This window comes from Lactuca sativa, chromosome 3 (genome assembly GCF_002870075.4).
Source record: "Lactuca sativa cultivar Salinas chromosome 3, Lsat_Salinas_v11, whole genome shotgun sequence".
Classification (NCBI taxonomy): domain Eukaryota; kingdom Viridiplantae; phylum Streptophyta; class Magnoliopsida; order Asterales; family Asteraceae; genus Lactuca; species Lactuca sativa.
In genome coordinates this window covers 66,506,530-66,520,569 of record NC_056625.2, presented here as the reverse complement: position 1 = coordinate 66,520,569, position 14,040 = coordinate 66,506,530, and the positions used below count along the sequence as shown (strand labels likewise).

The 14,040-nt window shown below is 40.4% G+C and overlaps 1 protein-coding gene across 1 annotated transcript; it reads left to right on the top strand.

The window, feature by feature from the left end:
• Nucleotides 1-2,885, top strand: LOC111888387 (ubiquitin-like-specific protease 1D; the record flags this gene model as incomplete). The annotated part of the gene is given in 12 exon segments (XM_023884574.3): nucleotides 1-155; nucleotides 558-609; nucleotides 697-1,025; nucleotides 1,104-1,177; nucleotides 1,271-1,303; nucleotides 1,397-1,492; nucleotides 1,588-1,675; nucleotides 1,754-1,851; nucleotides 1,944-2,066; nucleotides 2,158-2,269; nucleotides 2,346-2,453; nucleotides 2,534-2,885. Coding segments are annotated over 12 exon segments (1,368 nt in total). The 3' UTR covers nucleotides 2,642-2,885.
• Nucleotides 2,886-14,040: the final 11,155 nt, after the last annotated feature.

Sequence of the window (14,040 nt, the reverse complement as noted above, 5' to 3'; positions counted from 1 at the left end):
ATCATTGAATGAAATTACCGAGTCTATTACGAGGTTTAAAAAAAAACTTGGTAACATTAGCTAAAAAGTTACCTGATAATGGCGAAAAACTCAAGGGAACTCTCCAGAGATACGAAAATGAACTCGAACGAAGAAATAAACTGAAATCGGAGAAGGTTTTGCTTTTGTCTGCCCCCTTTTTTATGTCAATGCAATGCTTCTAAATGTTGTAACACGCACATTGGGTATTAAATTTTGGAATATCATCCATTGATTGATTATTACGAAGTTAAGGATCAGGTGGCTTTGAGAATGCCAAATCGAAAGCAACCACATTATATATCCGATTTTCTAAAACTTTTCCACCTTGAAAATTAGGGATTCATTTAGGGGGGGGTAGTGGGTTTTCCTGTTTATACGATGGAATTGAATTAGACCATGGTAATTATCAATTGGCATACCATACCAGTCACAATGAATAGTATAAGAGATTATAGCACTCTTCATATGGAGTTCTAATATTTACCATGGGCCTCAATACATGACAATACAGCTTTCTGATTATATTTTCTTCACAGGTTGATTTTAGATGTGATGAGACAATACAGCTTTCTGATCATAGCGATGAAGGTGAGATTCAATCACTAGCAAATTGATAGTATTGCATTGTTTCTATGAATCTATGCATATACAATCTGCTAAACTGCTTTTCTGTAGGTGATTCCAGTGGCAAAAAGAAAGGTGATCAGAAATCTTCATATTCATCAAAGTTTGCCAAATTGTTTAACAAAAAGATAGTGGAAGGTTCTCGGACTGTGAATGCATTCGACAGTGATTTGTCTATCATGAATCATTGTCAGGGGCGAAAAGGGAAACAAAATAGTCAACCTTTGGGTAAAGGAAAGTCAAAGAAGGCATTACCTTCCCCAAGGACTCCTGTAGTAGATAATGAGAAACAAATCTTCTCCAATGATGACAAAAAATACAGTGATTCTACCTCTTCCCCTGATCCCCCTGCAACTTCAAGGAATTTGAGACCAAGACATGTAAGTTGTTTCCATTGTCTTTTTTTTCATGGTATTCTCAGTTTATTCATATTTCCTATATTGCCCTTATGGTTACAGAAACGGACTTATCATTTACTAGATGAGGAGCCACAGTTTCATTCTAAAATACAATATGCAGATCTAGGCATCTGGTAAAATTTACTTCTTGTTCATTTCTTCCATTTTGTTGCTTATACTTCATGACCTAAAATTGCAATTTAATTCATCAATTTTATTAATTTCAGTGAGAAAGATGTTACAGTATACTACCCATCAAGGTATGTCAGAAGTCTCTTTTGTTTATGTTGGATGATCTTCATATACAAATGCTGACATGGCATATCTTGCCCCATTTTTATCTGAGTTTACAGGGATGACCCTGGTTCAGTTGAAGTTAATTATGCTGACATGGCATGTCTTGCTCCTGAAGCATGTCTTTCATCCACTATCATGAATTTTTATATTCGGTAATTGCATTCTTGTTCAAGTAGTTTATAAACTTTATACATATAAGATGTAGAAATCTTTTCCTGATAACTTTTCTTTGATAATTTTCTTAAAGATATCTTCAGCAGCCAACATCTTCATCCGAGAGTTCAACATGTCATTATCATTTTTTCAACACATATTTCTACAACAAGCTAGAAAAGGTGTCTCATTTTCTAACATGAATGCTTCATATGATAAAAATAAAATGGCAATTAACTTTTTTATTTTTTTCATTTTAGTTGAGCTACAAGGAAGATTCATTTCTAAAGTTCAGAAAGTGGTGGAAAGGTGTGAATATATTTGAAAAAGCATACATTCTTCTTCCAATCCATGATAAGTAAGGTTTTGAACTTGTATATAATATTAATACTCATGATTATTGATTAAATATATATTTTTTATATATAGATATTTTTGTTAATTGTGTAGTGCTCATTGGAGTCTGGTGATAATATGTTTCCCTACAAAAGAAGATGAATTAGGCCCAATTTTGCTTCATTTGGACTCACTTGGACTACACAATAGCAAATCACTTTTTGTAAACATTAAAAGGTATTATAACACATAGTTAATAATTCTCAACTAAATTACTTTTTTTTTATTAAATACTCTGTATAAATACATATATTTAACTTGATTCTAGATTTTTAAAAGAAGAGTGGAGCTATCTAAGAAAATCAGAAGTTTTAGAAGTCCCAATTCCAGATGAAATATGGGAAAATCTTGACACTAAAATGGATCACAGAAGGGTTACGGTATAAATCTTTTCTTGAAAATTGAGTTTCTTCCGGAAGGTTCTAGAAGTTTCTGAATCGTTTGTTTTTTAAGCAGGTTCCTCAGCAGATGAACGAGTATGATTGTGGGCTGTTTGTTCTGTTGTACATGGAACGTTTTATAAAAGAAGCTCCTAGAAGGCTCAAAAAGAAACATTTAACAATGGTACATTTTTTTTTATTCTTATGCTTGTTTTCTTATGTGTATAATTAGTAGTGATGACATGGCAATATTGTGATTTTTAGTTTGGGAGGCAATGGTTTCAACCAGAAGAAGCATCAGATTTGAGAGTGAAAGTTCACAATTTACTTGTAGAAGAGTTCAAGAATGTTAAAGAGAAGAAGGAATCGTAGATTTAGTTGTAGGAAGGATAATATTTTGTTCTTAAAAAAAAATCAAAATTCTCTCTAGTTGTATATACATTTGTATAGGAAGGATTGAAAGTAGAAGAATTGCGAATGTGCGCAATGTTTGACTTGTTTGACCTCCCAAAAGAGAGAACCCAAAATTAGTCTTGACGTTTGTGGATGGATGGAAGTTATTGGCAACTTGATGAGAAAAGCAAGTAAATGTAAAGATTGAATTCATTGATCTTTAGATGCGTCTAAAGTTACTAAAATAATACACCTTATATGAGAGCTTTCTGGAGGGATTGATTTGACTTTTAAGCATGCGCATCAATGATTTAATTGTTGACGAGCTTGAGTGATGTCAATCCATTTTTGTGGGTTTTGAGTTATGTGTAGACTTTAGAGAGAATTAGCATCAAAGGAATTGAGAATTGTTTTAATGACAGGTTTTATCTCTTACATCTTATGGAGTCATGATTAGGGTTATTACAATGTTCTTTAATAGGGATGAGCGTGAGATGGAACCGGTACCGACCCGTACCGTTCCCGATTTCCCGAAAACCGAATTCGATCAAAAGTTAATCCCGAGTACCGAACCGAATTAAAATCACCGGTACCGGTACCGGGAATGGTACCGGTTTTCGGTACTAGTACCGGTACCAGCGGTACCGAATCCCGAATTTTATGTATTTTGAGTACCAAGTACCGTCCCATATTTTAAAATTCGGTATGGTTCGGTACCGGTTTCGGTACGGTACCGTTACGTGACCGATATTTGGGACAAACTGCTCATCCCTATTCTTTAATGTATATATAGGTGAAGGTGGATTGTTTGTTGATAGGGTGTAAATGGGCCGAGTCAAACCTAGTGTGATCCTAATCAAGCTTGAGCCCTGCTCGTTTAAAAAACTTCAGGCTTGAACATCGTTTGTTTTGAACCTTATGCTTGAAGCTCGAGCTCATTTTGTTTAAAAAACTTCATGCTTAAGCTCGAGCTCGAGCTCGACTTGTTTAGAACCCCATGTTTGAAGCTCGAGCTCAGTCCATTTAAAAGCTTTCAAGCTCAAGTTCAAGCTCGGCTCGTTTAAAAACCTTCAGACTCGAATATCGCTTGTTTCGAACCATATGTTTGAAGTTCGAACTTAGTTTGTTTAAAAAACTTCATGCTCGAGCTCGATCTTGGCTTGTTTCGAACCCCATGTTTAAAGCTCGTGCTGAGTTCATTTAAAAATTTCAGGCTCGAGTTCGAGTTCGACTCGTTTCAAACCTTATGTTTGAAGCTAGAGCTCGACTCGTTTAAAAAACTTCAAGCTCGAACATCACTCGTTTTGAACCCTATGCCCTATGCTTGAAGCTTAAGCTCAGTTTTTTAAAAACTTCATGTTCGAGTTCGACCCGTTTTGAACCTTATGTGTGAAACTTGATCTTGACTCTTAAAAAATTGCAGGCATGACCTCTAGCTCGGCTCGTGAAATATTCATTTGGGGACTGACCTCTCCAATTCCGGAAATGTAATCGCAGCAAACCCGGAAACGTATGACAGTGCTAAAAGGCTAGCCAAAAAGTTGTATGATCATGGCAACAAGAAGAGTGCCAAAGCTGGAGAAACTGAAGGCAAGAAAGAAGGGAAAGATAACAAGAAGAACAAGGACAACAAACAAAAGGGGCGACAAAACCAAGAGTCACCAAAAAAGCAACAAACTGTAGCAGCCCATGCTGTTACTGCTCAGGTTACCTCAACACCACATGCTCCAGTCTCAACTACGCAAACTACTACCAGGCAATACTCGGGAACCCGGCCCAAGTGTAACAAATGCGACTTTTACCACTATGGAGAATGCAAAGATATGCAATGTACAAGTTGCAATCGAAAGGGCCATACCGCCCGATACTGCCGATCTCAACCCCAACAGAACCAACAGTCGAACCACAACAACAACAACAATCGCAACAATAACAACAATAATGTTAGGGCTAGTCACACTTGTTATGGGTGTGGAGGAACTAGCCATTTCAGAGATCATTGCCCAAGGCCAACAACCAAGGGGCAGGAGGATCAGGAAGGGTCTTAACGTTGGGTCAAGGTGAAGTAATTCAAGACCCGACAGTTGTTACTGGTACGTTCCCACTTAACAACACTTTTGCATTCATTTTATTCGATAGTGGAGCCGAGGGGAGCTTCGTTAGTAACAAATTCAAACACTTACTAAACCAACAACCCCAGAAGCTAAACAAAGCCTTCACGATGGAGATGGGTAATGGGAAAACCGAAACAACCAAAGATGTTTACGTAGGGTGCACATTAACACTAAACAATCATTCATTTCAATTAGATTTGATGCCAGTAAATATTAGGAGTTTTAATGAGATAATCGGCATGGATTGGTTAAGCCCCCACCATGTTGATATTATGTGTCGTGAGAAGGTCGTTCGCCTTCACCTCCCCAAATACGAAACCCTAATAATCTATGGTGACAAACCTGGCGCCAATCTTCGTCTTATCTCGTGCATCAAGGCACATAAGTGCATGCACAAGAAAACTATGCATTCCTCGCTCATGTTATGGATAAAGCTAAAAAAGAAGTAAACATTAAAGACATCCCAGTGGTATGTGACTTCCCGGATGTATTTCCCGAAGACTTTCCGGGAATACCCCCAGAAAGACAGGTTGAATTCCGAATCGACCTCATACTAGGAGCCACATCAATTGCCAAATCACCCTACAGGTTGGCTCCCGCCGAAATGCAGGAGTTATCCAGTTAATTAAGCGAATTGTTGAACAAAGGATTCATCAGGCCAAGCTTCTCACCCTGGGGAGCTCCGGTCTTGTTTGTCAAGAAGGACGGATCCTTTAGGATGTACATCGATTATAGGGAACTGAATAAGCTCACTGTCAAAAAACCGATACCCACTTCCTAGGATTGACGATCTATTCGACCAGCTTCAAGGAGCTAGTTACTTCTCCAAAATAGATCTAAGATTCGGTTATCATCAACTCCGAGTCCGAGAAGAGGACATTCCAAAAACTGCCTTCCGAACTCGATACGGTCATTACGAATTTGTTGTGATGCCCTTCGATCTAACAAATGCCCTTACAACATTTATGGACCTCATGAATCGAGTCTGCCGTCCATTCCTCGGTAATTTCGTAATTGTCTTTATCGATGAGATTCACATATACTCCCGAAGAAAGGAGGATCACGGTCAACATCTCTGTCAGATCTTGGAAACTCTAAGAGCTGAAAGGCTATATGCAAAACTCTCCAAATGCGAGTTATGGATTCGCAGTGTAAACTTCTTGGGTCATGTAGTTAGTGAGAAATGGATTCACGTAGATCCTTCCAAGATCAAGGCCATTGAAGGCTGGGCAATTCCGAAGACACTAACAAAAATTCGACAATTCTTGGGTCTCGCAGGCTACTACCGAAGATTTATACAAAACTTTTCCAAGATAGCCAAACCCCTTACCGTCTTGACACAAAATGGTGTATCTTTCAACAGGACGGAAAAGCAAGAAACTGCCTTCTAAACCTCGAAGCAAGCCCTCTGTAGTGCACCAGTGCTATCCTTACCGGAGGGAACCAAAGATTTCGTAGTATACTACGATGCTTCGAACCAAGGGTTAGGCTGTGTCCTCATGCAGCGTGGAAAGGTGATAGCTTACGCATCTAAACAATTGAAGACGCATGAAGTAAATTATGCCACCCATGATCTCGAGCTGGGAGCTGTGGTCTTCGCCCTAAATATTTGGAGGCACTGGTACGAAGTGCACCATCTTCATGGATCACAAGAGCCTCCAACACATTCTAAACCAAAAGGAGCTGAACATGAGGCAACGAAGGTGGATTGAGCTGCTAAATGATTACGAATGCGAGATCAAGTACCACCCAGGCAAGGCTAACGTGGTAGCCGATGCCCTGAGCAGGAAAGAATACTCAGGTCATCGGGTGAAGACATTATCGATAACCATCCATCCCACCTAACCTCGCAGATTAAGGGAGCCTAATACGATGCATTGAAACCGGAGAACACCACAAATGAAACGCTACGTGGGATGGATAAAAACCTTGAAGTCAGAGAGGACAGAGCTTACTACTTCATGAATAGAATATGGGTCCCTAAACTTGGGGGATTCAGAGAGATAGTCATGAACGAGGCTCATAAAACGCAATATTTCGTCCATCCAGGTTCGGATAAGATGTACCTGGATATCAAACAACACTATTGGTGGCCAAATATGAAGGCAGAGATCGCCACTTACGTGGGCAAGTGTCTCACTTGTACCAAAGTGAAAGTAAAGTATCAAAATCCCTCAGGATTATTACAACAGCCAGTGATACCCGAGTGGAAATGGGAAAGGATTTCCATGGACTCATAACCAAATTACCTAAGACAACAGACGGATTGGATGCTATCTAGGTGATTGTCGATAGGTTAACCAAATCCGCCCATTTCCTGCCAATAAAAGAATCATACAAGATGGAAAGATTAACACGAATCTATATAAAAGAGATCGAGAGACTTCATGAGGTGCCAGTATCTATTATATTGAATCGGGATAGTAGATTTACTTCACGATTTTGGCAGTCGCTCCAGAAGGCAATGGGAACACAACTAGACATGAGCACTGCTTACCACCCTCAAACTGATGGCCAGAGCGAACGAACCATCCAAACACTTGAAGACATGCTTCGAGCCTGTGTGATCAATTTCGACAAATCGTGAGATACCTACTTGCCCTTGATTAAATTCTCGTACAACAACAACTATCACACGAGTATAAGCATTGCTCATTTCGAGGCTTTGTATGGTCGCAAATGTAGATCGCCTCTCTATTGGGCTGAGGTAGGTGACACCTAGCTGGCAAAAGGGAAACCACCGAGCAACACTCTTACAGGACCAGAAGTCATTCGAGAAACGACAAAGAAGATAATCCAAATAAAAGCCCGACTCCAAGCATCGCGAGACCGACAAAATGGTTATACTGACAAACGACGGGAACCTATGGAATTCCAAGTCGGAGATCGGGTGCTATTAAAGGTCTCTCCCTGGAAAGGGATGATCCGTTTTAGGAAACGGGGAAAACTAAATCCGTGATACATCGGGTCGTTCGAGATTCTAGCCCGAGTTGGTCCGGTGGCATATAAGTTGCAGCTACCTGCAGAACTCAACAACGTACACCCCGTATTCCACGTCTTAAATCTGAAAAAAGCGCTTATCAGATGAAATTCTTATCATTCCTCTGGAAGAGATCGAAATAAACGAGAATCTCCTGTTCGTCGAAGAACCGGTCGAGATAATGGATAGGGAAGTGAAGCATACGAAACAGAGTCGCATTCCAATTGTGAAGGTTCGATGGAGCGCTAAGCATGGACTGGAATTCACATGGGAACATGAAGACCAGATGAAGATCGTTCACAGTTCTATCTTTCAAAAGAATTTCGAGACGGAATTCCCTCTAACAGGGGGATGATGTAACAACTAGCATTTTTAGCTAGGAAATTCTGTTTTCATATAAACGTCAACTCTTATAAACTTGTAATCTAAGTGGATATCATGTACTATGCTCAATAAAAAACATCCATTTGAATCAAAACTCCTGAGTGAAGTCCAAAACCTAATTTAAAACATCTTATATACTCAAATTTGGGTTTGAAACCCTAATGTCCCGGTTCAAACCCAGTATGGACCAGGATCCTCTTATTGGGCCTAATGGGCCAGTAAACCTTTCATTTGATGATTTTGGGCCAAAGAACCCCATTTGGGCTCTAATTGGACCCAACATTCGTCAAACAATAACATTTGGGCCATGTTGGGCGTAAAACAACTCACTTCGTTATCATGGGCCATGATGGGCCATGAACCACTCTATTGAACCATGATGGGCCGTAAACCCATCTTTTCATTGTAATTGGGTCGTAAACCCCATCCATTCACCACCTTTGGGCCGTGAACCCATAAGAAGGGCCCAATGGGCCGAGAACCTTCATGTTGGGCCTATAATCTCGAAAATGTTCAATAAAGGACCAAACTTTTCCTTCTCTTTTCCTTCCCCCTCATTCTTGGCCCATATATACAAAAAAAAGGAAAAAAGGGGAATAAACAAAGGAGTAGAGGTAGGACTTGCCACCTCATAATTATTTAATGGGTATCTATGCAACTATACACCATGTATCAAGGAAATCTCATGTTCCCATGCAACAATCTTGTCATCTCTCTCTTCCCTCCCTCTTCTTCTATTCTCGGCCCAAGACTTACACCACCACTCTCATCCTCTTTCATTCCAACTACATCAAAATTCTCTCTAAGAAATCTCAAAGAAACCTCCCAAGATTTTCGTGTGAGCTAAGTGTAAATCCAAGAGCATTTCATCCAAAGGTCCACTCATTTTGAACCATCTTAAGTTCGAAATTCACTCAAGAAAGCTTGCTAAAGGCCGAGATCTCTTCATTTCTTCATCACAACCGAAATCTCCAAAGCAAAGTGATTTTATACCCCTTATTTTCGGTTTTTACTATGTTTTGGGGGATAATACAAGTTGTTTTGTGTAGATCTATGTGTGTATGCATGATTTTGTGTGTTTTTCATGATATATGTGTGATTATGTGTTATAAACTCCACGAACTTGAAGATCTACTAAAATGTGATGATACGTGTAGAACATAACACTTATTTCAACTTATTATGCAAAAAAAGGTTTTAAAATACATCAAAGTTACTTAAAACTAAGAAAATTGCATAAGATGGCCAAAATGACAAAATAACCAAAAATGGGGTATTTTTATGTAACTCACAGTTTTTAAGGGACCAAAAAGAATGTATTTTGATCAATATGAATCTTTATGATATTTGTGATCTTAAAAAGGGCTAGAAGTGTAAAATTTCATAAATGGGCTTCTTTTGGGCTTTTACGAGTTTTTGGGCCAAGTTTGTAAACTTATGGACTTTGTGGGCTTAAATGTCATTTTCAACAAGGTTATGTCAAAAATGAAATTTTTGATAAGAATAACTGAAAATGTGAATTTATTTAAAACTTGGGCCAAAAAGATGAATTTATTTATAAATGGACCAAAAATGCACATTTTCATATTCGAAAGCAAGAAGTTGAAGGATGCTAAGTGTAAATTAAGGAAGCTACTAAACAAGTAGGTATGCTACTCGTCGAGTCGGAGCGGGATTTGAACGCGGGTTAAGTGGCCAACTCGCCGAGTCGGAAGATGTACTCGACAAGTTGGTGCTGGAATGAGAAAACCCTAATCCCGAGGGTTGCACCCAATTTAAAGGACTTTATGTCCTTCTCCCAGCCTCCTATTCCCCCAGAGAGTTCCAGAAAACCCTAATTTCGTGTGAGACTTCATTGTTGAGGAGATTGGAGCTTGGAAGAGGAAATTGGTGGAAGAAGCTTGAGAAATTAGAGGCTAGCATCAAGGGGCTTGTGTAGATCTGGGATCTACATCAGCTTGGGCACATCTCAGAGGTAAGGAGCCATTATCTTAAGCTATTTCCTTTTTGGGTTCATCTTTGGTGGTTGGTTTGGAGTTCCTTAACTTGTTTGAGATCTATTTCGGGTTTGGAGTTTAGATCTGAGGTTGCTACTCCAGATCTAGGCTTGTGATGGTCCAAATTGTCATAAAGCTTTTGTTTAAGAGTTGTTGGTGAATCCCCCTAGTCCTTAACCCTAGCCCTAGTGTGTTTTGGGCATATATCTCCTTGGTTTCACGTAAAGTTTGCAACTTTATGTGAGGGTTAGACTGTAGAAGAGTGGATCTATGGATTGGAGCCCCTGCATGGCTCGAAAAGCCACTGTATGGATTGAGAAATGGAGAGACTCGGAGAGTCACATGGGTGTACTCGACGAGTTGTATGAACATCTGCATGGACTCGGCGAGTTGGAAGAACAAATCGGCAAGTCTGTTGAAGATTGCCTTGGACTCGACGAGTCTCTTCTTGGACTCGGCGAGTCTGGTCGCAGAACCCAACCTCTTTTGGTTAAAGCTTTGGATTAATGAGTCGGTTGGCGACTCAGTGAGTTGGACATGATGGAATTCCGAGATCGTTGAACTCGATGAGTCTTGGGGCGACTCGGCGAGTTGAGTCGTGTTATGGGAGTTTTCTGAGTATAAGAACTCGACGAGTCGATGGGTTGACTCGACGAGTAGAGTCAACCAGGAAGGTTGAATTTGACTGAGGACTTTGACTTTGACCAAGAGTTGACCAGTTTGACTTCTAAGGGTATTTTGGTATTTTTTGAATTGGTCCTTTGGTAGTGTTCTGTGGTGAAGTTTGTGTCGGTGGTCGGAGCAGCTTGGTCTTATCTCTTCAGTCGGCAATTGTAGGTGAGTTATCCTCACTATATCGATAGGGTCTACGACACCAAGGTCGGCCCTTTATCGGATGGAAATCCGGGTATTGTTTGTTATGTTATTGCTTTGCTAGATCTGATGGTGTTATGTAAGTGACCTGGTTAAGGTCGGTACCCGGTATTTAGGGTAATGTTATGTTAATGACCTGGTTAAGGTCGGTACCCGGTATATAGGGTAATGTTATGCTAGTGACCTGTTAGGTCGGAATCCTGGTTAGGATGTTGATATGCTATGTGATCTGTTAGACTGTTTGTCTGGTTAAGGATTTGTTATATGATTAATTGTTTTATATGCACATGGTTGTTTGACGGGGGTTGGGTTGAGGCGGGTCCTGCTTTGTGCTCTAGGCCAACATACCCAGGGCGAACCGGATATTCCGAAGGCCAAAAGAGCATTCCGGATAGGCTGAAGGCCCCAAGAGGGCGGACCAGACGTGCCGAGGTTCGAAGAGTGGACTAGGCCAACTGAAGGCTCGGTGTGGGCGGACCAGTCATACTGTAGACTCAAAGAGTGGACCAGGTGGATTAAAGGCCCAGTGCAGGCGGACCAATCACAGTGTAGACTCGATGTACATGGCTAGACTCGGAGGGTGGACCAGGTGGACTGAAGGCCCAGTGCGGGTGGACTAGTCACACAGTAGACCCGATGTCAAGGTTCTAGAACTCGTTACTCGGTACCTGTTCGGCTGACTATCGAGTAGCGAGTACTCGGGAGTACTCAAGGAGTACTCGGATTTGGAAATTTGTGTAGAAATATTTTTAGGGAAATTATATATGTCAAAATCATAATATAAAATCATAAGTTGATTGAAATATATAACAAAATCAGATACATGTGAATACACAAAAAGTGAAAAACACATAATGGTCTCACTTCGTGAATAATTACTGAAAATTTAAGATATATATATATATATATATATGTATGTAGTAATAATCACATGTGTGTGTTAAATAATAAATCATTAAGTATATTATACATATTAATCACCGAGTTGACCGAATTTCACAACACTACTCAATCCGTAAGGGGCCGATCGGGTAGTACTCGGGATTATGTAACTCGCCTCGGCAAGGGGAGGGGGGAGTAGCGAGTACTCGGAGGAGTAATCGGCCAACTCAGCGAGTTTTACAACACTACCCGATGTGCATGGCTATTCTATTTGTGATATGTTATGAGTATGTTTATGTGTGGTTGGTATTTTGGGGGTAACTCCCTAAGCTTTCGGGCTTACAATTCAGTGTATTGTTTCAGATACTTCAGGAGATCGTGGCAAGGCGAAGGTGCGATCGTACCGCTCCTCATGTTTTATTATTTATGTGATATGGTTCTGGGGGATACTTTGATGTTTAAACTATTTTGTGTAACATCTCAAAAACCGGGTATACCTTGTGAACCTTCTTCTTTGAGTAATTGTCATATTCAGCCCTTGATAAGAAGATGCTTGGTTGATAGGTACGAGGGGCGTACTGGGGTGTACGCTCAGCGTACTTGTCCGCGTTCTGGTCGTGAAGGATTGCTAGGCACGCGGGGCGTACCCGACCCAGAAAAGGAACCCTAATCCTTTGAGCCTCCCTATTTAAATAACCTTATGGCCCTTTGTTGGCCACCTTTCTCCAGAGCCTTATCTTCTCAGAACCCTAGATCTCATTCATATAGCAAGGACGTGCCTTGGAGAGCTTGTTGGTGTGTTCTTAGCCATTGGAGTAAAGTGAAAAGCTTTGGAAGAGGAAGAGTTAGAGCTCAAGCTTGTAGATTCGAGTTTAGCAGTGGGAAAAACTCCAGTTTGAGGTATAAAGCTTCATGCTTTCCATCTTTTCTGTTTGTTTCATAAGAAGGATGTTTTAGGGTTTTTTATCCACCAAGTTTATGGCTTTATGAGTTTGGAAGCCGAGATCTGTCCCATGCTAGCTCATTTAGGGTTGTTATGTGATAAAAATCCAGTCTTGGTTGTCAAAAGTTCTTCATGCATGAGATATGGACCTTTAAAGGTTGGAAATGGAGTGGGTTGGGTGTTGGTGACTTCCACAGCCATGCAAAGGCTTAAAGTCACCGACTTTATGCATTAAGTCGTATTAGAGAAGTCAGATCTGGAATTTGGACGCAAGTCTTAACTGATTAAGACCCAAAAATCAAAGAAGACTGAAACTGGGAGTTACGTCGGGCGTAATCCTAGTACGCAGAGCGTAGGGTTCGCGTTCCCCCGTTTCTGTGAGGTTGCTGGGTACGCCCAGCGTACATGTTTGGTACGCGCAGCGTAACCCGGAGAGGGTTGACTTTTGTTGACTTTTAGGGTTTGGTCAATATTTGGGTCGTTGAGCCATGAGAGGGGTATAATGGTCTTTTACCCTTCTGAGAGTGCCAAGAGAGAGTTTAGTCTAGCCTTTGAGAGTGGTATTGATTAGGGTGTTTATACCATGTGATTAGGCGGAGGCTAGACCAGATTTTACCGAGTCATAGATTTACCGAGACACCCGAGGTGAGTCTTCTCACTATACTTTGCCTTGAGTGGTAATTAGAGCCATGTGATGGAGTTATTGTATGCTATCTATGTGATGTGTTGCATTGCATTATTTCTATGTGATTTATGTTGTGTGTATACCAGAGTTAGGACCAGAAGGTCCACAGAGCTAGGACCAGAGGGTCCACAGAGTTAGGGCCCAAGGGCCCACAAAGTTATAGCCTCGAGTGGCTAATATGTTTTATATGTGGTATTTTGGGGAACTCACTAAGCTGTAACACCCAAATTTCCAAAAATAAAATTTTCATTTAATTAATCACTTTAATATTAAAAACACTTGTTTAAAATCTTATTCACATTCAAATTACAAAACGTAGTTTCATTTTCATTATAAAAGAAGACCAGGATCCTCCAAAACTCAACTCTTTCTTCGGTGTGTACAATCGAACCGTTGCCATCCCGCGTTACTGTAAGAACCTGAAACAACGTAACATAAACAACGTAAGCACGAAGCTTAGTGAGTTCCCCAATATACCTTACGCACATACGCCATCCGGCCCGGACCGTTCGGTCCACAT